This window comes from Lasioglossum baleicum, chromosome 16 (genome assembly GCF_051020765.1).
Source record: "Lasioglossum baleicum chromosome 16, iyLasBale1, whole genome shotgun sequence".
In the NCBI taxonomy this organism is placed as follows: Eukaryota; Metazoa; Arthropoda; class Insecta; order Hymenoptera; family Halictidae; genus Lasioglossum; species Lasioglossum baleicum.
The window spans coordinates 4,346,317-4,370,454 of NC_134944.1; the positions used below are offsets into that span (position 1 = coordinate 4,346,317).

The 24,138-nt window shown below is 44.7% G+C and overlaps 2 protein-coding genes across 3 annotated transcripts in view; one reads left to right on the forward strand and one right to left on the reverse strand.

The window, feature by feature from the left end:
- The first annotated feature begins 496 nt into the window (after window positions 1-496).
- Eaat2 (Excitatory amino acid transporter 2) lies at window positions 497-20,413 on the forward strand. Of its 2 annotated transcripts, none has more exons than XM_076440174.1 (11): window positions 497-993; window positions 7,084-7,209; window positions 7,846-8,053; window positions 11,091-11,133; window positions 11,205-11,461; window positions 11,752-11,985; window positions 16,395-16,589; window positions 16,822-16,956; window positions 17,042-17,150; window positions 17,223-17,341; window positions 18,085-20,413. In XM_076440174.1, the coding sequence occupies exons 1-11, from the start codon at window positions 819-821 to the stop codon at window positions 18,131-18,133; spliced, it is 1,650 nt and encodes a 549-aa protein (XP_076296289.1). In that variant the 5' UTR covers window positions 497-818; the 3' UTR covers window positions 18,134-20,413. The 2 variants fall into 2 exon arrangements, with proteins under 2 accessions (XP_076296289.1, XP_076296288.1); XM_076440173.1 differs by having other exon boundaries at window positions 674-993; window positions 17,223-17,357.
- Ds (dachsous cadherin-related 1) overlaps window positions 13,246-24,138 on the reverse strand; it is a 347,099-nt gene continuing 336,206 nt past the window's right edge. Inside the window, exon 17 of the mRNA XM_076440156.1 lies at window positions 13,246-24,074. Coding sequence (XP_076296271.1) covers window positions 21,731-24,074 — 2,344 coding nt within the window. The 3' untranslated portion in view covers window positions 13,246-21,730. The remainder of the gene's footprint in view (window positions 24,075-24,138) is intronic.

Sequence of the window (24,138 nt, forward strand, 5' to 3'; positions counted from 1 at the left end):
AGAGAGAGTCCGTCCTCTCTAGGCATCGCGCACACACAGAATCGTCATCCCTTCTGAACGGTTGCCCGGGGTGACGAGAGCTCCGATTCTGGAAACTTGAAGCTCGACCTTTCCGGGTACGAGCTGCGTGAGAAAAGAGAAGTTGAAAACGAGGAATCTACGTCGAAGGTGTGTAAACGAAGGTGTAGCCTTAGAGGAGAGAGAGAGGTTCCCCGAGGTAACTGACCCTGTGCAACAGCGCGAGAACAGTTCGGCGCTGGATCGGTGACCTCTTGTGGACGAGCCTAGATATCGGTCCACCCGGAGCAGCTCCTCCTTGGTGAGATCGTTGTTCAGCTTTTGTCGATGCTCACGAGGTAGGAGGCTTCAGCGAACGGAACAGAGAAAGAGGACAGAAGAGAGAAGAGGAGAAGAAAGGTTCGGAGGGCCACCACCCCGTTCGAAGAAGTGAGAGAAACGATCCGAGGATCACCGCTGGCGAGTGGACCGTGTGAAATCGAGAAGAGAGTCGTTCGAACGGGGTCCGGGCAGAAGCAGGTATCACGATCGAGCTACCAGGCCCGCGAAAAGCCGTCAGACGGCTGTTGGGACGACTGGTGGGAGCCCGTGATTGCTCGTTCCTTACGGATTTCACGAAACACCCCCAAAACGGCAACCCGTCGTCGTCGTGGTGCTGCCGGGGCCCCGCCGTTAGCCGCGAGAGATCGCGAGAAGGGAGCTTGGCTGAATCGGTCGACCGAGCGGCCAGGGGATCGGCATCCTCGTGCGCGACCGGCTCCACCGCCACCACCTACACCGCTTACTGGCGGCCCAGTGAAATGGAGGAGAAGTCCTCGGCTCGGTTCTCCGAGTATCTGTTCGCCAAGATGGATGGCCAGGACGTTTCGGCCTCTCAGGGTCCCCGTAAGGTGACCGCCGACACCAGGAAGTTCATGCGGGAGAACATGCTGCTCGTGGTCACCCTGTCCGGGGTTCTGTTCGGCGTGATACTCGGTGAGTAGCCGATCACACCATGCACCATACGTTGCGTTCACTGGTTCCAGAGAATCTGCACACTAAGGACCTCTATGCAATCGAACGGTTTTGTAGGTTAACCCTCCGTGGCCTACCTGGGTCCTTTATGTGCGCAGAGAAATTTCAATCTTGACTTTCTTTCTTTCGATATTTACTTCTTTCCCCGGTAATCCTTTAGATATCTGATTTTAATCGCGAATTCAGTTTCTTTCTTTCGATATTTACTTTTTTCCCGGTAATCCGCTAAATATTTGAACGATTTTATAGTAAGGCTTTGAATTGAAATTGAATTCAGAGAAAAATCTCTGTCGCCGATTAAGGTGATCGTTACAGAAAACGTAGAGTAAACATTTCGCAATTTTTTGATCACATAACGAGACAGTACGCGTCAACGCATAATATACGCAGTAAGGTGATGACAATGGAGACACCTTGTAGGTGACGGAGGACTCGTTTAATTTAACATGCATGGGGAGAATTGTTTATTTAGAGAACAGCAGAACCGTAAAATTGTTGGAGAGATTTCGTTTGACGTTGAATTGTTGCAATTGTCGAGAAGAAGTTTGTGTTTCTTGTAATTGATCAAATGTTTATTTCTCGGGTATCATGTAAAATAGCAACTATCAATGATAGAGTTTTATTATTGATAGAGTCTGGCTGTTTCGATAAGGGATATCGAATTCAGTGGTTTAGGCAATATTAAGGGAAAGGGAGAACGCGCACATCCTGTTCCAGCGCCATCTATCAGGGTTTGGAAATTTTGTTTACGTCACGAAAAACGACTATCAATTTTTGTCCCGTCTCTAATAATTGTTAATGTATTTTATCAATCGTGTATATCATCCTCAGCTTTTTATTTTCATCCCTCACACGAATGTAGACCGCATTCGGGTGGGTGAATATTTAAGGGATGATTTTCCGTGAAACACGTAAATAATTCACGTTATTCTTGAGAATAAGGATAAACAGAATCGTTTCTACCCGTTCCACACTGCTGGTAAATACCGTCTTACTTACACGAACCGTGTCTCCCATCTACGCCCCTAATTCATAAAATCTTGTTCAAAATACAGTACAAAAGGGGTGTGTACAAAACGTTGAGACGTGTTTGTAAACGACTTCCTGGCAGGCAATAATCGTAGAGTACACACGGTTAATGTACAAGTTCGTGATTACAAACATTATAAACACGACACGCGATCTATAAGCAGTATTTCCATTACTTTGTGCAACCCCTACAGAGAGCGCTTCAGTGCCCATCACTGATAGCTGTAACGTACGCACCTACCCTTACGAAAGCCATTCCACGGATTGTGTCATCGTTTTCGAGGAATTTCAGCCTCGGGGAGGATGTTTGTTTGAACACGAAAATGTAGACTCTCCTTATCTCACTGCATTTACAAATTAAAATACGCACAGACAAAAAATTTAAGAATCCTAACCTTTACTTCTCTCTTCGCAATTGCGACCAACAACAATTTAAAAAAAGATTATTTGCACAGTTCAGCTAGTAAACTAACCCTTCTAACTTCTCAAAAAAACCCAAGCTGCCGAGTCCAGTTTTGAAAAAGTTATTCGTTTTTAACACAACCTACCGATCATCAAAAGTGACTGATTTGTATTATAAAAATAACAAGATTAAATTTGTTTGGGTTTTGTGCGATTTTTACTATAATATAATATATGTTGGAGTCAAAAAGTATATTCAATAAATTCCTATGAATACACCTTAACAATTTCAATAATTGTCAAATAAACAAATGGGTCATTTGATCCCTCGTGGGATAGGTTTAGTGTTAAAAGTTGTACGTATACTTACACACGTAATAATAAAGTATTATCATTCATTTTAATAACGCAGGCATTTTAAACACAGGAACACATTCATATATTCGGTATTCATTTTTATATATTATAATTTTTTAAATTCTTAAACTAGGCGGATAAAATTAAAGTTGATATTTTTATACAAAAATAAAATTTCTAAAATTCCTAAAATTCCTCGAAAACGATGACACTCGCTGTACACCCACTGTACACACCCCCGTAACCTAAGAAGCATTAACCGATTGACGTTCGCGGTGACGTACGCGGCACGAAAATTGGCAAGCGTCTGTGTTGAGCTTCATAAATTTCTTCAACCACGTGGAATCGAGTGATATCAATTGTCTTCTGGCAATCGAATGAGAACAACTCGGAAAAAACAGTCGATCTCAAGTGAGATTTCCAAGGAGTGTATACTTTGCAACGAGATTACACGCGAGGGGCTTCGAAATATATTGATTTTAATGCAACCATTGAAAAAGAAGATACACAGGCGAAATGGGATTAAAATCTACTGACTGCCAGCGTAATCGACAGATTCCGCAATTGCCTTCTGAAGTGCGCAGTTTTATATCCACGCCTCGAAGAGCCGCGTGGCTCACATCCCTTCACACTGCCTGTCATTCGCACTAGCACACTGATCGATTTTTAGATTCTTCGTTTCACAGTTATTAAAGTTGGAACATTCATTTTCTGGATATCAATATTTGTCTTCTTCAGGAATTTCTCACAGTCGACCGACTGAATACATAATTTTTTAAGCATACGCAATTTTCAGACGGATCTTTGAGAGACATGCATAAAAATTGTCGGCTTTATATATTCATTTTTTTTTTTTTTGGCGAGATACGCAAATTATTTTGGAACTCTCTCTGCCTTTGACTGTAGTCCCTAATTGGTGAACATTGGGGTCCTTTTAGAAATTTTTTGCGGTGAAACGGTTCAAGGAAAATTTTTTAAAAATTTTTATGCAATTAGGTGGATCTTTGAAGAACATCTGCAAATTTTTTCAGCTTCGAATATTCATTTTTTCAGCAAGATATGTCAAAAGAAACGCAACTGAAAAATCGACCAGAAATTCTTGGATGTGAATCACACATTTTTACGTTCTATTTGAAAGGAAATCATATGCATAGTCTCTCGGCATTGGAAAATGAAATATGCATAGTTCGGCTTCGCAGGGGGTAAGACATCCCGCGTGTTGAGTAAACAGATCGTCGATATGTCAAGTAAATGTCAATCGAGTGCGCGCTCGGCACGAAGCGGGTAGTAACGTTGCACAGTGGTCAATTTGAAAACTTGGACAAAGTAGAAAAAAGAAAAAGTTGTCGCTTCATTCAATCTCATTAATGCCATCCGCACATGGATCATGTACATCTACATAGCTTACTGTACTATGGATCGGGAACGCTCTCGAATGAGTGATATTAAAGTAATTATAATTCTGAGAAAAAAAATAGTACAGCGATAAACTTGAGCTCATTTCAAAGCTTGAAGCTTCCACTTTCGAACCCCATTGATTATTTTATTTTAGCTTCTCTTAGTAAAATGATACCACCACAATTAGCTGCCATGGACCTGGAACGTTCTCGAATTAATCTATTTCCAATGAGTGATATTAAAGTAATTATAATTCCGAGAAAAAAAATAGTACAGCGATAAACTTGAGCTCATTTCAAAGCTTGAAGCTTCCACTTTCGAACCCCATTGATTATTTTATTTTAGCTTCTCTTAGTAAAATGATACCACCACAATTATGGGTGGTATGCATGAAAATCGCTTCCAGATTAACCAGTTCTCAAGGAACGTGTTCGCGAAAGAGATTGAACTTCCGAGCAGCGAAAACGACGTCGCAGAGAGCGTGCAAGTTTCGATCGGGAAACTTCGGGAATTCTGGTGGGCTCGATCGCGCATTGTTTCCGGATTTGGTGAAATAGGACAGAAGGAATTGTATAGGTGGCTTAGAGGCGCGTTATGTGCTCGAGCTAATGATCGGAGCGTGCCAAAAGCACGCCTTCGTTCGCATCCATTACGGTGAAACATGCCAAGGTCGAGTTCATCCTGGCCGATTTCTTTTTTTTTCCGGAAGCGAATCTGCACACATGCACACACGGTTTCGGATTGATCGAATCGATTACAGATAAACAACGAATGGTTGCGTCATTGGGACACGTTCCCGTTAATAACCGGCTCGTTATGTGCTTAGAAATCCGTTTAGGGCTTCGGGGCGCGCGATCTGCGACGAATTTCTCGCGACGTTCGTTTCGTAAGGAACCGATGCAATCTGTCTTTGCACCGACGTGTTCCGATGACAAGCCGTGTCCCAAGCACGTAATAGGTCGCAGATTCAACGATACGAGACGATTCGCGCCCCGGGTTACATAAAAGCTGATCACGTTATCCCGTTAAAAGGTGCCAATCACCGGCGAAGGGTTTCCCTCGAAACACTCATCTAATTAACTCGGCCTCCTCCTGCCACGCCAGGATCAACCTTGACAACACTTCGATCCTGCTGATCCGTCCAGCCGTTCAATTAATCGCCAAACTATTCAAGGAGCCGCTCCACTTTCCAGTCATTTTAGTGGAGCGCCGTCATCCTAACCTCGCGAAAATCTGTTGCGAGCTGTAACGATCAGGCTCTTTATGCGACGCACTTTCCTCTGCGAATTTTTCAGCGAAGCCACATTTTCCACCAATTCTCTTCAATTATTCAAGTCAGGCGGATGCACTTTCTTACTAGAATCATTTTCTTCTGAATTTGACTCCATTAAACAATTTTTCACGGTGAAACTGGTCAGTGAACATTTTTTTAACGTTTTGCTACATTTAGACATGGCTTTGAGGAACATGTACAAAAATTTTCAGCTCGGCATGTTTATTTTTTGTTTATTTATATATTTATTTAGCTGCAACCCTTTTAATTCATGTCAAAATTTACACGAATCATTGTCTCTCCAGAAATTGTTTGTAGATGATCAGCGTAATGCAAATTCCTCTTCACTGACCTGGATTATAAAAAATGTAGGACCTCGTTTATCGCAACATCCTCAAGCATCCGCAAAGTCGTAAGTCTCCGTGAAACCAGCATGATCGATCTTCGATACTTCATCGAAATTCATCGCGGAAAACCATGCTGCTTTCTTTGCGACTCAATTATGCAGGAGTAGCGATGATAAGCTTTCGTCGCATCCGTCCGCGACTATCGATAAAGCAATTTGTTATATAATGTGCAGCCTGTATGTCTACAAGCTCCAACTACGTACCTACTTTACTGATACCCACAGCTTTCGAATAGGCTTTCAGCCGGTTACTTTCGCGTCCGTCTTTGTCCTTGTCTGGCCAAGATGCTTTTCGATCTACCCTAATTCTGCGCGCAATAAACACCGCCGAATTGGGTCGTTCGCTCGATATCATAGCCGCTCGGAAACCTCGCTTCGCACCAGTTGGAGGTTATACTCGGTCATTCAGAGAAACGGCCGAGTTCAGCAATTTTTTTACTGTTGAATGACCGGCCGCAAATTTTTCTCACTTCCCGAACGAATAAACGGTATTCTAAGCAATATGTCGAACAATTTACAGCCTCGATTATTCATTTTTCAGGACCCATTGATTTTTGGCTGTAATTTTAAATTGCCCTTAGAAATTTTTTATAAATAAACAACTGAACGTAAATTTTTGTAACTTTTTGTACATTTAGGTAGGACTTTCAAGAACACGTATAAAAATTTTTGCCAAGATACAAAACTTTTTTAGCACCCTTCTATTTTTCACTGTATCCCTAATTTGTCAGAATTTCGGTGGCTTTAGAAATCGTTTAGGGTAAAATGGTCCAGTGTAGATTTTTTAAACTTTTTCTACGCGTCGGTGGGTGCTTCAAGAACACGCGCAATTTTTTTCAGCTTGGAATATTGATCTCCCGTGGAGATATGCATACTTTTGTGGACCTTCTCTCATTGTGTGCACCCTTGAGTCATGTCCTCAATTAGGCTACTTTAGTGATTGCTATTTTCTAAAGCATATTGCGACATCTAGATAGAGCTTTGAACATACAAAAATATTTTCATTTCTTGGCGAGAGACGTCGAAACTTTTTGCGACCTAACATAAACGACAACTTAAACTAGTTGCCAAAGGATACAAAAACCAGAGGGAACCTTGCGACAGCCGGGTCATAAGGGACCCTGAACCGCCTTCTATTACCCGCTAAAAAGTATCGATTCTACAGTGACCTCGTTATTGTTTCCAGGTTTCGGTCTGCGGCCGTTGGGCCTCGGCGATGACGCAGTCATGCTAATCAGTTATCCTGGAGAGCTGTTCATGCGGCTGTTGAAGCTGATGATCTTGCCGCTGGTGATCGCCAGCCTTATATCCGGTAATCCACTCGAAAACAAGCGGCCCCTATACATACAGCGGGTGTACGAAGCATTCGTGCTTTTAGAAACGAGTAGCTTTCAAAATTGGACCCAACTGCTTGAGCTTTTTCTTTTAAATTGTAAAGGCTTTAGAGTAAAGATTTTTAAATTTTTTATCTGTGTCTTTATTGAAAATTTAGGAGGTGTCTTTGGTAGACCTAAGTAAGTTATACACATCTACAAACTTTCATCGAAATCGATCAAGGTTGCTATGAAATATAATTAATTAAAGACAGCAGAAATTGTGAGAATCGCAATCCCAATAAATTCAAAGATTTTTACATCTTAAAATGCCCATAGCATTTTAATATGTCAATCGATTTCAATGAAACTTTGTACATGCATATAGCAGACTTAGATTTACAAAATACATGTTTGAAATTTTCATTACAGGGGGGGGGGCGCAGAGAAAAAATTAAAAAATTATTTACACATTAGCTGATACTTCTAACGTCTCAAAACAACTCTAGCTGTCGTCGGGTCCAATTTTCAAAAAGTTATTCGTTTTTAAAAGGTGTACGAAGTACGAACACTTTGCACACCGATTGTATACTACTCCAAAACAAGCCTAACACTGCTGAACGCATCCTTTCCAGGCTCGGCTAGTTTGAACGCGAGAATGAACGGTATGATCGCAGTTCGCACCCTGGTTTACTTCATCCTGACGTCTTTGCTGAACGCCATATTAGGCGTGATCCTCGTGCTACTGATTCATCCAGGCAATCCTGGCATCCGCAAATCGATGGCGACCTCTCACAACGGAAGGGCCGTCAACATCCTGGACAGCCTGCTGGATTTGGGAAGGTAGTCTCCTGTTACCAACGACCTGTAACCCACGCCTCGTTAGTCTATCGATCGGAATCGTTATTTTCGTACTTTTGCGTCGTCACGCATGGCAACAGCCTTCCGGAATTTTTCCGCCACGAAAATGGAGTCGTTCGCCTCGTACCTTCGATCACGAGCTCCTCTCGCTCCAGTGAACTCGAACCTTAACCCTAGAACGACACGCTCCCATTTTCTCGATCACGGAGCTGCCGTACATGACCTAAAACAAGATCGTGATACTCGCTATTCTTTCAAGTCTGATAAAAGTTCATTACCATTCTTTCTGGGACGCCTAGAATAATGGCAAATGCTCGGTGCCATTTATTTGGATTCTTTAGAAATTTCTCGTAGCTGACTGGCTCGACCGAACTTTTCAAAACTTTTTCTACCTTTAGACAGGACTTCAGACAATGCGTATATAAATTTTTGGCAAGATACACTCATTTTTTGGGACCCTTCTATTTTGTACTGTAATTTATAATTTGTCGGAATTGGGGTCTCCTTGGGAATTTTTTTACAGTGAAATGGTTAAAAGTAGATTTGTCAAACTTTTTCGACATTCGAATGGCACTTTGAGGAACTTGTAAAAAAATGTCCGTCCCATAATATTCATTTTTTGGCAAGATATTCAAAATTGAATGGGATCCTATCGATTTCGTTTCTAACTCCTAGCTAAAACATACGATTTTTAGCTTCACCGTGTACATTTTATACAACAAATGAAGCGTGTTGATGGTGCAGAAACGTCGAACGACGTTTGTTGACAGAGCAGGGAAAACTAGGTAATCCGAGAAGGTTTAAACAGAGATAATCGTGAACACGGTAACCTTGCTCGCAGCTGGAATAGTATCATCGATCATGGCTCGTCTTTATCTAAACAGTACGGCGAGTCTACGCGGCTCTGAATAATCAATCGACACTTTACCTTGTTCTGTAGAGTAGCGATCTTTAAGGTCGATACACATTAGGGGCACGCAAGTTACGCGCTAGTCTCCTCACCTCGTTTTACCCACATGATATTGGTTGTGAGGGCCTAGATGAGGGGAGGGAGCACGAATTGAGGGGAAGCGCGTCACGTGACTGGGTCGCGTGGGAAAAGGAAGGTAGAGTGGAGGGACAAGTCTCAATCAGAATCGATAAGTTTTGTTTACCTTTCGGTGGAAATCGTTTTAAAAAATAATTAATGGCCGATGAAAAAGGCCCTCCCAATTATTTTCCAGCTTCTCAACACTTCATAGAATTATTATATCGACAAAAGCTACAGCTGGTTCTCCTCAGAAGCTTCCAGAACAAAGTTAAATAGAACGATTGTTCCATGCCCCACATTTGCCCAAAAAGCTTTCCTCTCGAGGCTATAATTTCTCTGAGAAAATCACGAATGTCAATACTCTGTTGTTAAACGGGTCTTAATGTACGTCGGGAAATGTAATGAATATTTCATGAGATTTCAATCTTCCGCAAGATCATGTAAGATTATTGCCCAGAGGAAAACGGTCTTTCGCAGTCCTTTATAGTTGAAACGGAATGGAAGAATTGTTCTACATCCCAGATGTGCCGTATATAGTGAAAGCTTTTCTCGCCGCGCAGTGTATAGTCTTGTCCAGAAAAAAAATCATGAAAATCAATACACTATTGTTAGACAGTGGTGTGGGAGGAAAGAAAAGAAAGAGGAAATAATGGGTTCATTCTGCGTTGGCGCACTGGAAGTTCGGGGGAAGAATTATTGTGATGGACTATTCGCGGATTTCGCTAAAATTAGTGGAGAGCGCCTACATAAAATCGGATCGATGCTTCCGTGCTTTCCAAGAATGAATAGCAATCTTGGTAAAAACAGTACCTTTTTAAATTCTTTAAAAATAACGGAAAATCTTTAATTTAATATCCTGTGTGCTGCGCAGTTTCATTTACTTTTTCAATAGGGTGACGGTATCCTGCATAAAAATAGATATTATAAATAAACAAATGCACCGGAGGATGTGCCGCAAACTTCACATTAAACTACACCACGAGGCCTTTGTATGATCGAACATGCTCCTCTTCATTTAATCATAAAACGGCTGAAAAAAATCGTATATCAGCTTCAAAGACGTCGTTGCAAAGGGGAAGCTTTGCTCTTCACATCCGTGGTATATTCACTCCCGAAAAAAATTTCTTCATATTTCTACAGGGTGTTAAAATTTGAGATACTTAGTGTACATTATGAAGTCCACCATTTGTGTTTTATAAAATAGCGTACCGAACAGTTCCGAATAAAACAATCGGCACGCGAAAGTACGCCGTTCAAGCTTTACAACGAGCCTAAACCGGCTTCCGTACGATTATTATCAACGAAGTTATAACAGTTTGAAGATCAACAGTGTCCGGGAGCGTAGTTCAAATACTTTTCCCACGCAGTTCACGGTGGAACAGAAATCAGTTAGTTCACACACTGGCCTGACACGCGATCGTCCAAACTTTAGATTACAAAGCCGGCTGTTACTACAACGGGGTTGGCCATTGTGAAAAATAATTGGAGAGAAGCGTGGGGACGCGTGTCGATTTTACTGGGGACGGAAATCGCTGGGGTAGTAAAGAAAGTTTCTTCTCCCGGGGGGTTGTAATTATTCGGGCGAGCATGGGTGGGCGCTTGTCCCCGATATGAATCGAGCTTTACGGCGGGGTGGCGAGTTTGAAAGTTCTGCGATCAATTATCGAAAAGGAACCAGCCTCGGTGACGGGGGATTAAGGTCGACGGTAACCCCCGACGATCGGTGAACTTTTCTAAGCCGCGGCCAATCGAGGATGATACCCGACGAGCGATGAAAATAGAAGTATGCATATCGATCGGACGCTGGTGCTTTGCTCGCACGAGCGTCGAGCAGCTCGGTTTTTAAAGCGCCTTGTTCCCTCGTTCCCCCTATATAGAATAACGAACCGTATCGAAAATCGGTGTCCCGACACACCCGATAAAACCCGCGCTATCGATTAAACACTTCTAAAACCAGGCATCTGATCGAACCATTCTCGAACGTTGCAGAAACATGTTCCCGGACAATATATTCCAAGCGGCGTTCCAGCAAGTACGTAATTCTTTCTTATCTGTTTTTCATGGTTTTCGGATAGGTTGTTTAATGGAGCGGTTATTTTTTAGGCACACACGGTGTACGTTCCAAAAACTCAGCCGTTCCGGAATCTATCGGATAGCAGCATATCCACGGAGGTTCTAGGGGAGGAAGAGCTGATGAGAGTCACTCAATACAGAAGCGGAACCAACACGCTGGGCATCGTCTTCTTCTGTCTCGTGTTCGGCACGTTCCTAGGTACGCTGGGCGAGAAGGGCCAGATCGTGATCGACTTCTTCAAGGCTGTGTTCGAGGTCATCATGCGCATGGTGTCGACCGTGATGTGGTGCGTTGCTATCTTCTAATTTGCGGCTGCATGTACCTTGAAGCGCGAAAAACAGAATTTTCATTCCCTGAAATTTATTTTTATTATCGAAATGTAAGGGTGGATTTATAGTGGAGCAGCGAGGTGAGCTGTGCGGTGAAAAAAAAAGAAAAACAAAGAAAATACATATGTACTTTTTCATTAGTATGTGTCGAAATGTTGTCACGAATGCTGGTTTCTTTTCACCGCGCTGCTATCATCGATGCTCGCAGCTCCGCAGTATAATGGATTTTCTAAATTTTTGTCGACAGGATGACACCGGTGGGCATCACGTCGGTGATCGCCGGTAAAATACTGGGCGTGACCGACCTGGCTCTGGTGATGTCGCAGCTCGCCTGGTTCATCGTCACGATCGTGATCGGTGTGTTTTTCTATCAGCTGGTGATCATGCAGCTGATCTACCTGGCGTTCGTGAGAAAGAATCCTTTTAAATTCTACGCCGGCCTCGCCCAGGGCACCCTCACCGCCTTCGCCATGGCATCAACGTGAGTCGTCGATCTTCGAACTCAGCCCGACCTTCAGCGTGCTCTATATCTATATATATATATTTATATAAACCATACAGAAAATATCGATATATATATATACATATATATACATATGCCTGCCTTACATGGCCTCGGTCGTCATCGTCATCTCCGACCTCCACTTATTTCTATTTTCGTTTTGTCTCGCCTGGGGAAAGTAAGAAAAAGAGGAAACTATAATATTTCGGTACTTCAATTTTTCTTTTCTCGTCCTTGCTTTTCGCGCGGTGTCGTACACAGTATTCCCTCTCGCAATGTCGCGTCCGTAATCCCCCACCCACACAACCAGCACGCACATGCTCGAACAGAGAATGACGAAGGAAAGGACCACGCCGGTGTATTATAGGACAGAACAGTTTCAGAACAGTTTTGTCGATGAATAACAGTGCACGAAAGGGAGAGAGAGAGAGAGAGGGAGAGAAAGAAAGGAAAAAATCGTGAAAGTGCTCCGTTAGCGACGCGCGACGCAACAGAGGGAATACTGTATATATAATCTCAGAAGAGAAAGAGTGGGAGAAAAAGGAATTGATTCGTCGTTTCGGGGACCGCGAGAGAGGAGGTACCAGGCCCGTACACAACGGTGCGATTGTTCGAGTCGATTGATCGAGACAATATGTGTTTCAGCTAGCCGGGAAGGAGGCTTTGCGAGGCCGTGGTCTCGTAATTCCATTCCAAAACGACTCCGATTTTTAGAGCAGCGTTTCACAACGTCTCGTGCAAACGTTGTCGAACGCTGATTACACGGAGACGTGTTCACACCTCCCGTCCAAATCAAAAAAAGAACAAAACAAAAGATTATTTCGATCTCTTCGCCCGGGCTCATTACGTTTCTTTAATGTTCTCGCGGGTTTTCTCGATGGGGACGGTCTCGTCATGACCGATGAGAAAAACAGAGAAAAGTAAAGAGAGAGAAAGAAAGGGAGAGAGGTATGCAGTTCCGGGTGGCACTTAGGATGATGATACTCCCGGTTGTCGGTCATCGTCCGCGAAATTTCGGCGTGAACCCTTTCGTTTCTTCATCGTGTCCACTGCAGTACCGCGATCAGCAACTTCTTGTCGAATGTTCCTCTATGTTTCTGATAAATAGAGACTGCGGATTTTACGCATTTATCACGAAAACGGACACGTACAATTTAAAACAGTGGACAATTAAACGAAGAAAAACATTTCTATCTGGCTCCTGTGTCTTGCAATCAATGCAAACATTTTTTATTCTGCATAAAGATTCGCAGTCTACCTCCCTCTACGGAGTCTCTCAAAACATACCGTATAAAAAATTTATAATTCGTGCAATTTTGATTATTCCGACTTGAAAAAAATAACACACCTGCACCAACTGCGTATAAATACGTGTGAAAAATCCAAATGCAAAATGTTCGGTGGTTCTTCCAAAAAAAAATTCCACAACATCCACTTGAAAGTCCTCGAGGAGGCAAAATCGAGTCTCTCTCAAAACATACATACTAAAAAATGTATAACTCGTGCAATTTTGATTATTCCGACTTGAAAAAAATAGCACACCTGAACCAACTGCTTGTGAATACGTGTGTAAAATCCTGATGCAAAATGTTCGACGGTTCTTCTAAAATAAATTCCACAACATCCCCTTAAAGGTGGCTGGCCACAGTTGTGCAAACATTCAGGAAGAAATAGCGACATTTTAATCGAGTTGCTGGTCGTCGCTTCAGTGCGGCAAAGAGTTAGGCTTGTCCTGTGAAACGGAACGGTGGCGCGAGGCTGAAATTTCGTGGCGCGCGGCACAATGATGACAAAGGTTGACGAACAATAGAGGACACGTGAAAAAAGAGATACACACGAGTGAATGGGGACCGGTGTTTCGTGTCTCTTGAACCGGAAATCAGCTGACTCCGTGTCACCTGGACTGATTCGCGGCGCAGAAGCCTTCGAGGGCTTCGATATGATCCGAATCCTCCAGTCTTGCGGAAAGATGGAGGACGAGGATACGCACAAGTCAAAGGAGGCTTCTCCGCGCTAACCATGTTACTATCTAAGCAATTATTTTTCTATTCTTCGGATTGGAAAAAAAAAGAAAAAGAGGGAAACTGAAAAAAATATTGATTGCTCGCGTCGAGCCCGCTCTTCCAGGTTTGACGGCGACGTCCATCACTGGCCAGAACTGCTGAACTACGATCGCTTTCTAACGTTGACTATTGTTATTATTATTATATATATATATAATTCATTCTCCCGCGGATCACGCGAAGCAACGATCATTTTTTCAGTTTATCCGATGAAACGTGCTATCAAACGTTTATCCAACCATCCATTGTCCTTCACCAGCCGTATCCTTCACGATTTTTCTGATTTTCATTATCGTTTCGTTTGATCTCTGTCGAATTTTTCTATTAATCTTTGTGCCGAAGCAGGTTATTTAAATTTTACATCGTTTCCATTTAGGTTGTTTAATTCGTGGAAATTTTCTGTACTATGGTTTCATTGTGGTTCTCTGTGTTTGTGGATTTTCGTTTGGTTCACGCAGGATGATCGAGAAAAAGGATTCGCTAATCTGAGGGTGGTGGTATTCATCGAATGGATCGTGGATGTTATCTTGTTTAACATGAATCAAAAATTCATATTTTCAAGCCTGATGCTGGAACACTGTTGTATAGACTGTGTGGATCTTTACGCATTCCCACCAAAAGACTTCCCGAAAAAATGCAATACGTTTCGACAGACCTGGAATTTCCAACCGAACAAAAATAGTTTTCAATTCACATTGAAAATATAAACTTTTCGATCCACGTTTCTCAGGGTTCCCTCCATCCATTTGGCGATTATGGCACACGTCCTTTCTACTGTTCTCCTCAAAGTGGAGCTTCAGTTAATAATATAGATCCTGTTGGCTCAGTGAAAAGTTTCTAATTTTTCTATAACAATCGCGAAGGAAGCTTGAGGAGAACAGTAGCTGAATTTCCGACACGTTAGCTACAGCAACCATAAAACATAATTATAAATCATTTAAAACTTTGAAATTGTTTCAAAATTGAAGTGCTGAACTCTTGATTCGAAAATAGAAATCGTAATCGTTTGGAAAATTGATGGGAATTGAAGTAGTTAACGTGTGTCAACGCTGGGGCCACCGATCCCGACAAAATGGCAAATACCAGCCATTTTTCATTAGCTTTAGAGAGTCTAATCATCCGATATTAAAAATTGAATACGCGACTCGGGGAGCACAAATTTTATATAAAATTGCAGTTTTCTGCGATCGGTGGCCCCGGAATCGATCATCCCGCAATTCCCGTGATCCTGCCCCGTGTTCCCGTTCCTCGATCCCGAAATGCATCGTGGGACAGAGAAGCATTCGTGCCGGGAAAGTCGACTGGAACTCGAAAGCTCGTTCCTTTCAAATCGAAACTAAAACGAATCACGCTTCGAAACCTTTTCCGTCCCATCGTCGCGGTGCCGCCCAACGCCATTGTCTAATTCAACATGTTTTCTATGTGGATTAACTTTTTCCAGAAGAGAGCGTACACAACTGTGCGTACACTGATTGACTGAGAGATACAGCTCTCAGTCTCCTATCTGAACAGAGACTGTATGAATATCATGATGATGTATTAGAGCACGCGCTGCACGCGGCCTTTTGCAGGTGGTTCAGATGAGAGAGGTCGAGGGTGGCCTTGGTAAGTAATCGATGGCCGCGACATGAAGGTACAATACGATTGTCTGTTACAGGGTTAGGCTCTTTTAGGTTACACTGCGAGACGCAACGGACGATCACCTTCTGAAACAATCAAAAATAAACGAAAACACCCCCTTTCGTCACAACACCCCCAATTACTTCTAAACCCCAAACTAGGTCCTCAAATTAACCCTCTCTAGGTTGCATTTTTCAGCCTCGCGGTCATTCTGGTCAATTGCGTTTCGTTCATAGACTCCCGTCGGTCACTACTCTAATTTCGAATCGTTGAAACCACGTATAATTCTTGTCGAATCAATTATATATCATACATATATATCTTTTTGAAGACAAAAGTATTTTCGCATCTCACCGGTGGTGGCCCACGTTTATCAATCAATCATTTCAGAGAATCTCGCGTTCCAAGCGAAGCTCACGGACCATTTGTTCGTTTGCGATATTGCTTTGTTTCATGTCAAGATCGCGAGGATGATACACACGAGATTATATTGTATATTTGCGTTTGAAAGATACTTTATTAAGGAAAGATTGTTGTCTCCGACGACCTCTCACCAGAATGACCACCACACTTGTTTTCTCTCCAACGGACACGCAGGCCGAAGCAGCACGCGCCATTACTGAAATTGAGAACTAATTGATGATCATTCTAACGATGAATACAGATTTTGGTTTGCTTGGTCATTTCTAACGCAGCTTTGTACAGGGCCGCCGCGCTGCCAGTCACGTTCCGCCTGATGACGGACAAGCTCAGAGTCGATCCAAGAGTCACCAGGTTCGTTCTACCGATCGGGTGCAACATTAACATGGACGGCACGGCTCTGTTCGTCGCCGTTGCGAGCATTTTCATCGCGCAGATGCACGGCATCGCTCTCGGATTCGGGGAGATCGTCACCGTCATGTAAGCCCAACGTTCAAATATTCACAAATTCAACCATTTTAAATTCTAAAAGAATTAAAGAAAATTTAAAATAAGGAACGGGAATGATGTTCGGAATCGGGACAGAATCCTGAAATTTTCAGGACCTCTAACCCCCCTAATCCACACCCCTAACGTTCACTAACATTTAATTCGATGGCCATCGTTCGACGATTCGAGGATTCACGAATTAATAGAACAATAATTATTGCAGTTTAACATCGACTGCTGCGTCCGTGTCGTCGGCTTCGGTTCCAAGCGCCGCCCTCGTGCTTTTGTTGGTCGTTCTGAGCGCTATAGATGCTCCAGTTTACAATGTATCGCTGCTATTTACCATTGACTGGTTTGTGTAAGTATAATCTGTACGAGCTTGAACTTCTTGTACTTCTAAAAAAATGTGTAATAAATCAATATCTTGATTGATCGATTTTCAGGGACCGAATTCGAACCACCAACAACATGCTAGGCGATTGTTACGCCGCTGCAGTGGTGGAGCAGCTGTCGAAGAAGGAGTTGATGGCCTTGGATGCGGCTGCCTATCAGGTACGATCAACAAAATTCTTTCTCTCCATCATTTATTTTTAACGATTTTCTGTAACAATTATTCTTTTCCAGTCGGAGACCGTTCTGCCGACGACGATCGCGAACGGATGCATCTCCGCGAACAGAGTACCTGATCCTGACACCATCGTGGTGGAGATGCAGGACGATTCGAGGATAGCCGGCATCGCCAAGTAAACAAGCTTGTTGGTAGGGCTAGGCTATCACTTTGTACGATCACGAACGATCGCGTGCATTCATCCTGGTTTTACGCTGTGTCTTTGATTCCGCTTCGCTACGCTCCTAGGCGGAGGTGGAGTATATAATAGTAAAACCGATAAAACGAAGAAATTCAATAAGGAGGTGGGAGGGATAGACCCGCTCGCTTCTTCATAACCGTTCCAAAACCGTTGGCATTTATAAACAATTCATATAGACAGGCTTCTTTCCCTCGCTCTCGTCCCGAAGTATTTCAAATCGCCCGCCGCGCTCGCCGCTTCGAAATCAATGATACACGTCGATCATCAGGCAACCCATTCATACGAAACACGATCACTCATTTCACATTCACTTCCGAGTCGTAATCACGGTTCCGGAGTAACAGAAATACACCAATAGGACTTTTTCTCTGTTTATTTTCTTCTGATTTTACCGTCGCGCGACCGAGAGCGGCCAGTGGGCGGTGCCAGGAGGCGGTCCCGCCGAATGGGCGTGGCCTAGCCGCTCTCGGCCGTCCTCCGAGCTGCTCGTGCTTTCCCCGAGGAAAGTACACTTATACTTTCCAAGTTTCACACTTGTTCCTCGATCTCTCGATCGTTTCACGGTTTGTTTTCTCCGTGCATCATCATCATCGAGACCTCATACGCTTGTTTAAATGTGCCGCAGCGTGTCGCCGCCCACGCCGTTAGCCTCCCTCAAACCTGTTGTTTCGTTTCAGCATCAGCGTGTTGCAGATGCCCAGGAGCGTGACCGAGGAGACCGTTTGACCACTGATTCGTCCCGAGATTAGTTCTAGACGTGCCCGAGCGAATTGTTAACGAACGCACGGCCTCTTCGCGTGGAGGTTCATTCGGAAAAATGGTCGTTAACGATACAGGAAGGATAATAATATCAATGCTCTTCTCCTGCTTGTCGACACACGGTCTCTTTCCACGGACGCGCGATCACACGCGAGTGTTCACAAGACGTTTCGAATCGCTACGCGCCGTGAAGACGAACGTTCGTTCGGCGGGGGTTGGATTGCACGGGGTGACGCGACGCGCGCGCGCGCGTCTTCTCGGCATTATATCAAAGAAAGAAAAGAAAAAAAATATGGAAAATATCTCTATATATACACACACACACACACATAATACGTATAAAATATTTCTCTGTACATGTATAAACGAAGTCAATATCAAGGAGTGCGTCAACACGGGGAGACCGCAAGACACACGGCAGCAAAGGACGTAGCAATAAAAACCGAGAGTTTCTCAGAGGCTTCATTTGTAGAGCAGCTTCACGGGGATTTACGTAAACCGAGAGATCACCGATTCAATCGCACTCCTGGATCCGACCGGTAAAGATCGTTCACTGCGACTGGCCGCGCTTGAGCAGCGTGTCGAATCTGGTGCCTTATTTTCACGCGGCGTTCAGTCGGCCGCTATCGAAAGTTCTATTATCAAACGAAAACATATAAAAACTCTGAAAACAACAAAAAAAATAAAATATGAGTCAAATCCGAGATGTATATCGTAGAGAGACGAAACGAGAGAGAGAGAGAGAATGAGAGAGTGAGAGAGAGAGTGTGAGGAAGTAGATTTTGGTGCTCGATATTTCGGGACTCGGCTACGTTGACTGATATAGAGAGACACTGTCTGGTGATCGATCGTTTTACTGCCACGAGTAACACTTTTTCCACTGAATTACACACGTAATAATTGAACGGCGAGACCGTCGACCAGTTCACGATTGTCAGACAATGAGAACGTCGCGAGTTTTGTCGTTTCTCGTTTAGGAGGACCGAGCGTAGATAAAAAGATTACCTTAGAGACTCGCGGTAAAAATTGTTTCATTTGGTGAGATTACAGAGAGCCTCTGTTTGGCGGCGAGGCGGCGCGTATTAAATAGTGATCGGTTAGGCTTAGGCGGGCCACGTCGGACACGTTTGCTACACCGTAGACAAGACAGAGCAAGAACGAACCGTAGGTTGTCGTTAGAACATTGACTATAACCGATGAATTTTCAAACATTTTCGGACCATTGACGACGAACAGAGTGCGCGGCGAGCGGTATAAATCGTCGTCTCGAGAATTGTGACGCAGAGAGACAAACATGTGTGTCACACCATGGGATTCACCGCCGTTCGCACACACCACCACCGTCACGATTAGTGTTCCCATATCCCGTTTATAGGGTAATTCGAGTATATTATTAACCGAGACATTGGTTCCCCGTCTCGTAGCGTTAGATCCCGAAGTAAAGAAGAACAGAGAGAGGATCACATCTAGCGCTCTTTTTCGATGGAGCAGCCTCAAGACTGGACATGCCATTTGAATATGTCGTTTTAATAAGTACATACCACGTATAACGTTGTAGGTGGATTAAGAGAGAAAAAATAAAAAAAGAAGTGGCGGGTTTCACTAAACTCTAGGGCACTAGGTACGTAGGTCGATACGTGTTCTATCGTAGAGACTGTTTAAATGTACAAATTAAACTGGGTAAAAAGATATAACAAACAAAAGAAACAAATAACAAAAAAAAAGTAACAAGTAACAACATTAGTGCTTCGTAGTTGTGTCGTTCTACCCAACCGATTCCGCGACGATGATGATTTACCAAGAAAGAATTAATAATGAGAAATAAATAAATGCTCTCGTGCTCGTTGTTTCGGTTGTGTGAGAAAATATTGTGTATGCGCGTGAGTGTGCGAAAGAGAGATGGATAATTCGGTGTGCACGAGAGAGAGAGAGAGAGAGAGTGTGTGTGCGTGTGTCTGCTTCGTTGTGTCATCGTTCTGTTGTTGCCGTTCGCAACCCGAACCAAAAGTGTTACGCGTCGATGTTTTCTCTGAGCCACACACACACCTTCGCGCGATACGAGAACCTCTTCGAATTATTTGTTTTCACTGTTGATGACTTTGTGAATGGGGAAAGTGCTTTGTTTATAGCCTAGAGGCCGGACACGGTTAATAGAGAGATGAATTTATCGAACTACTTCAAAGACTACATGTGAATATACTTATAAGGCTCAACGTGTTGTATAACAAGATGCAGGTTTATACGGGAGCTGGTGTTGCTGTTTCATTTACACCCTCCTCCGTCGTCCTCTGTTCATTTCTACTGGAGATCCCTGTTTCACGTGTATTTCTACTTGGAGATCCCTGTTTCCCGTGTATTTCTACTTGGCGATCCCTGTTTCCCGTGTATTTCTACTCGGAGATCCCTGTTTCCCGTGTATTTCTACTTGGAAGAAATACACTTCACACTTTCTACATAAAAGATTCGGCAATACCATTCAATCCCATTATTACGAGTCGCAGGTTGGTAGCAGGATAATGAATAAAAAGTCGGAGCTTCCTAAAAAATTCATTTACTTAAGATCCACCATCGCGCGGATCCCCGGCTCACAGGAGAGTCTTTGTACAAAGAGTTGTGTGGGTGAGTGTGCGTTCCTTTTATACAAAATATGACATATCTATTCCGCTAGCGTTTACGCGCACGTAGCTCTGGCTCGAGCGCGCACCATCTCGCCGTTACATCGAGATTCCACTCGGCGGAGGTACGTAGAAAAGCTACATGAGAACAGAACAAGAATTGAGAATCTCGTCCAGAGCCGTTTGACCACGAATTACGAATGAATCAGTCCGCTCGCGGCGACTTTGTTGATTTCTCTCGGTTCCGAGACGTTAAACGGCCGCGTCTACTATGATGAGGCTTTTATTGTGGCCTGAGTGCACTAGCCACGGCTACCGTTACTACCTAATTTCGACGAAACCTTGGAAATTCCGAATTGTCACCTCTTCAGAGTAAACGCGACCGAGTTCGTTCGCGTGAGGGCAGTCTATCGCTTTTGATTACAGGCGAGAAGTCGTGTGAGCTCGTCTCGAGCATTCGAGTATTATTTACACGGTCGCTTACCGGCTACGCGCCTCCTATGTACAAGGCTTTCGAGTATTCTCTCTCCGACCGCCTAATCGAGAACGGCAAGTAACAGTCGTATCTTACACAATAGACAGAGACGAATATTATTAAAAGAAAAAATGTGAAACGCGATACAACATATCAACGACGGGTTTTCAATCCTACGAGCGCCTCCCCCCTCGCATCGGGGCGCTCGACAATTATCTACAAAATAAAACATAAACTGCGTTCGGGGAGGAGGCGCTCGTCGATCATAGTCTTCGCACCTTTTTTGGGCGCCTTCGAGGCTCGCCTGCTCGAAGGTCAGTCAACTTACAGTCACTAATTTATACACGCTTGCACTTTGCACTGTTCAGCACTCGTCATTTCCATTTCCAAGTTCCTAGATCACTTTCGAGCAGTGTCACGCGACTAATACTAATACCTGACACGCTGCGACGCGACGATCCACGCGCTGGATCCTCAGATCCTGAGCTCGGCGTCGGTCACAGGGATTCCCCTATTGGCACTTTGACTGGACCTTTGCGTGGCGGGCGGCACCAAAGGACTGATGCTGGGACTTCTGGTAGCTAAGGGGGACAACGACGGCGAGAAACTCGGACTGAGAGCCGCGGAGGGGAACGTGGAGGCGTCGTGACTGATCGGAGACCTCGGCAAGATGCCTCTAGCTAACGCGGGAGCAGCTAACGACCTAGGAGCAACCGAAGTGAGCAACGGCGGGGGTGGAGCTTTATGTACAGACTTGGTTTTCCCGCTGCTCCCCGAGTTTCCACTTTGCACGCTAGCCGCGTCGTCCTTCAGCCTGGCGATCTCACTGAACACATGAGCCAGAGGCTGATAATGAGGTCCCCAATCGAGCAAATAGTCCCAATTATAAGACCCAGTTAGTTCTTCTTCACTGTGCACGATGGAACTCAGAGACCCGTTCATAGAAGGACCTCCAGGCACTTCTAGGCCAGACATGGGTCTCCCAGCTTCCCCGATCTTCCCGTAGATAAGCGTAGCAATGTCAGCTTCAGTGGCTGCTTCATCCTCGAACAAATGTAGACTGTTAAGAGGCAGAGCTTCGGGCGGTCTTCTAGGTGTCCCAGCAGGAGGATCGACGATTCCCAGCCTGGCTAGGTACTCCTGAGTGTTGTGGACCGACAAGTCGCTCGCCGAGTCCCCAGTCTGCTGTCCCTCATTGATCATCCTGATTTCTTCATCCTCGCCATCATCCTCCGCTGATCCTCTGCCTGAGGAGCCTGATTGATCACTGCCGGAGAGCTCCGACGTTGCCTGCTGTTGTCCCGACTGCCCTGAAGTCCCGTACGGAGGGATTTCGTCATACTTGGGAGGAGCAAACTGACACGACGCTGCTCCTCCACCTCCATTCCCGTTCCCAGCGCCACCGTTCCCTGCTGAGCCTACTCCAGCGACGCTTCTGATAGGGATAGTGTCGAACGCGCTGGGATCGACGTAGCTGTTCGATGCTGTGGCGTTACTCTCGCCGTTCAAACCAGGCTTCGTTCCTGGCTTCTTGTGTCTTCTGTTTCTGAGGTGTAGGTATAAGAAGACAGCTCCAAAGGCTACCACCAAGAGCAGCAGCGCTATCAACAGACCCAGAGCCCAGTCAGCTAGACCCCCGGTAGCAGCAACTGCCATGTTAGAGTCCACGTCTGTTGGAGTAGCTAACGCGGTAGCTCCTCTAGCTTCGTTGATGTCCATGTCGTCTGTGAACGTAATCTCCACCACAGTACTGTTTGATAGCGACCCTTGTCTACCCGAACTAGCGTCGACTATCAACCTGGAGGACTCCTCCACGTGCAGGTCGGACGTGGTCATGTCTCCGTAATCTAACTTCTGCTTCACTATCAATGCTCCCGTCGTGCGATTCAGCTTGAAGTACGGGTGCTGAGAGGTCAATTGGTAAACTACTCTGCCGTCAGGCCCTTTATCACGATCTGTGGCTGTCACGTGGCCAATCACCGTGCCAGGAAGCACCAGAGCGCCGCTCTTGATCCCGAATCTGTACATTCTCTCTGTGAATTGGGGAAAGAACTCGTCTCTAGACTCGATTTCCACTCTGACGCGAACCGCAGCGGTCCTGCCACCCGCGTCGGTTGCTCTCAAGGTGAACGCATAGCGATTCCGAAGCTCGTAGTCGAAGACGGCTCGGGTGGTTACCGTGCCGGACTTAGCGTCCACTGTGAATAGCTTCCAGCTGTCGTCTATGTCTGAGAACCCTGTGGCAGCGGCAGAAACTATAGAATAATTCAGAGACCCGAAGATTCCTCGGTCCAGGTCGGAAGCTCGGGCTGAGAAGACTGTGGTGCCTATCGGTTCATTTTCCCCGACAAACTCGAGGTACTCCGACACTGGGAACTTAGGGGAGTTGTCGTTCACGTCTTCTAACCGGATCCTCAGCCTTGTCAGGGCGCAGAGTGGCAAGACTGGGTCGCTGTCGCAAGCCATCACTACTAGATTGTAAATTTCTGGCTCCAAGTCGCAGTCCAAGGTTGCGTTCACTAGTACTGAGCCTGTGGTCTTCTCTACTTTGAAGAGACCGCTGTCGTTCCCGGAAGTGATCTCGTAGATTAGACTAGCTGCTGCGCTTCCAGCTAGGTCGTCGTCCTTCGCTCGAAGCGTTGCTATGATTGTGCCGCGAGCTGCGTTTTCTTTTATCGATACTTGATGAAGCTCCTCGAAGAAACGCGGGTAGTTGTCGTTGACGTCCTCGACGGTGATGATCACCGTCACCGGCTCGTTGCCCATCAGCGAGCCTGTCGTCATGTTCTCCATCTTCGAGCCCAGCCGCAAAACGTATCTGCAAGGTTCAAAGTTGTTAGCGAGGTTCAAAGACGAAGTGCAAAGTTGTTAGCGAGGTTCAA

What these genes read in the sequence shown, in the direction of transcription:
- Eaat2 (XM_076440174.1), top strand. Translation starts at nt 819, where the DNA reads ATGGAGGAGAAGTCCTCGGCTCGGTTCTCCGAGTATCTGTTCGCCAAG. An exon ending in TCCAAGCGGCGTTCCAGCAA is followed by an intron (nt 11,134 to 11,204) that starts GTACGTAATTCT and finishes GTTATTTTTTAG; the next exon opens with GCACACACGGTGTACGTTCC. An exon ending in GCCTTCGCCATGGCATCAAC is followed by an intron (nt 11,986 to 16,394) that starts GTGAGTCGTCGA and finishes AGCTTTGTACAG; the next exon opens with GGCCGCCGCGCTGCCAGTCA.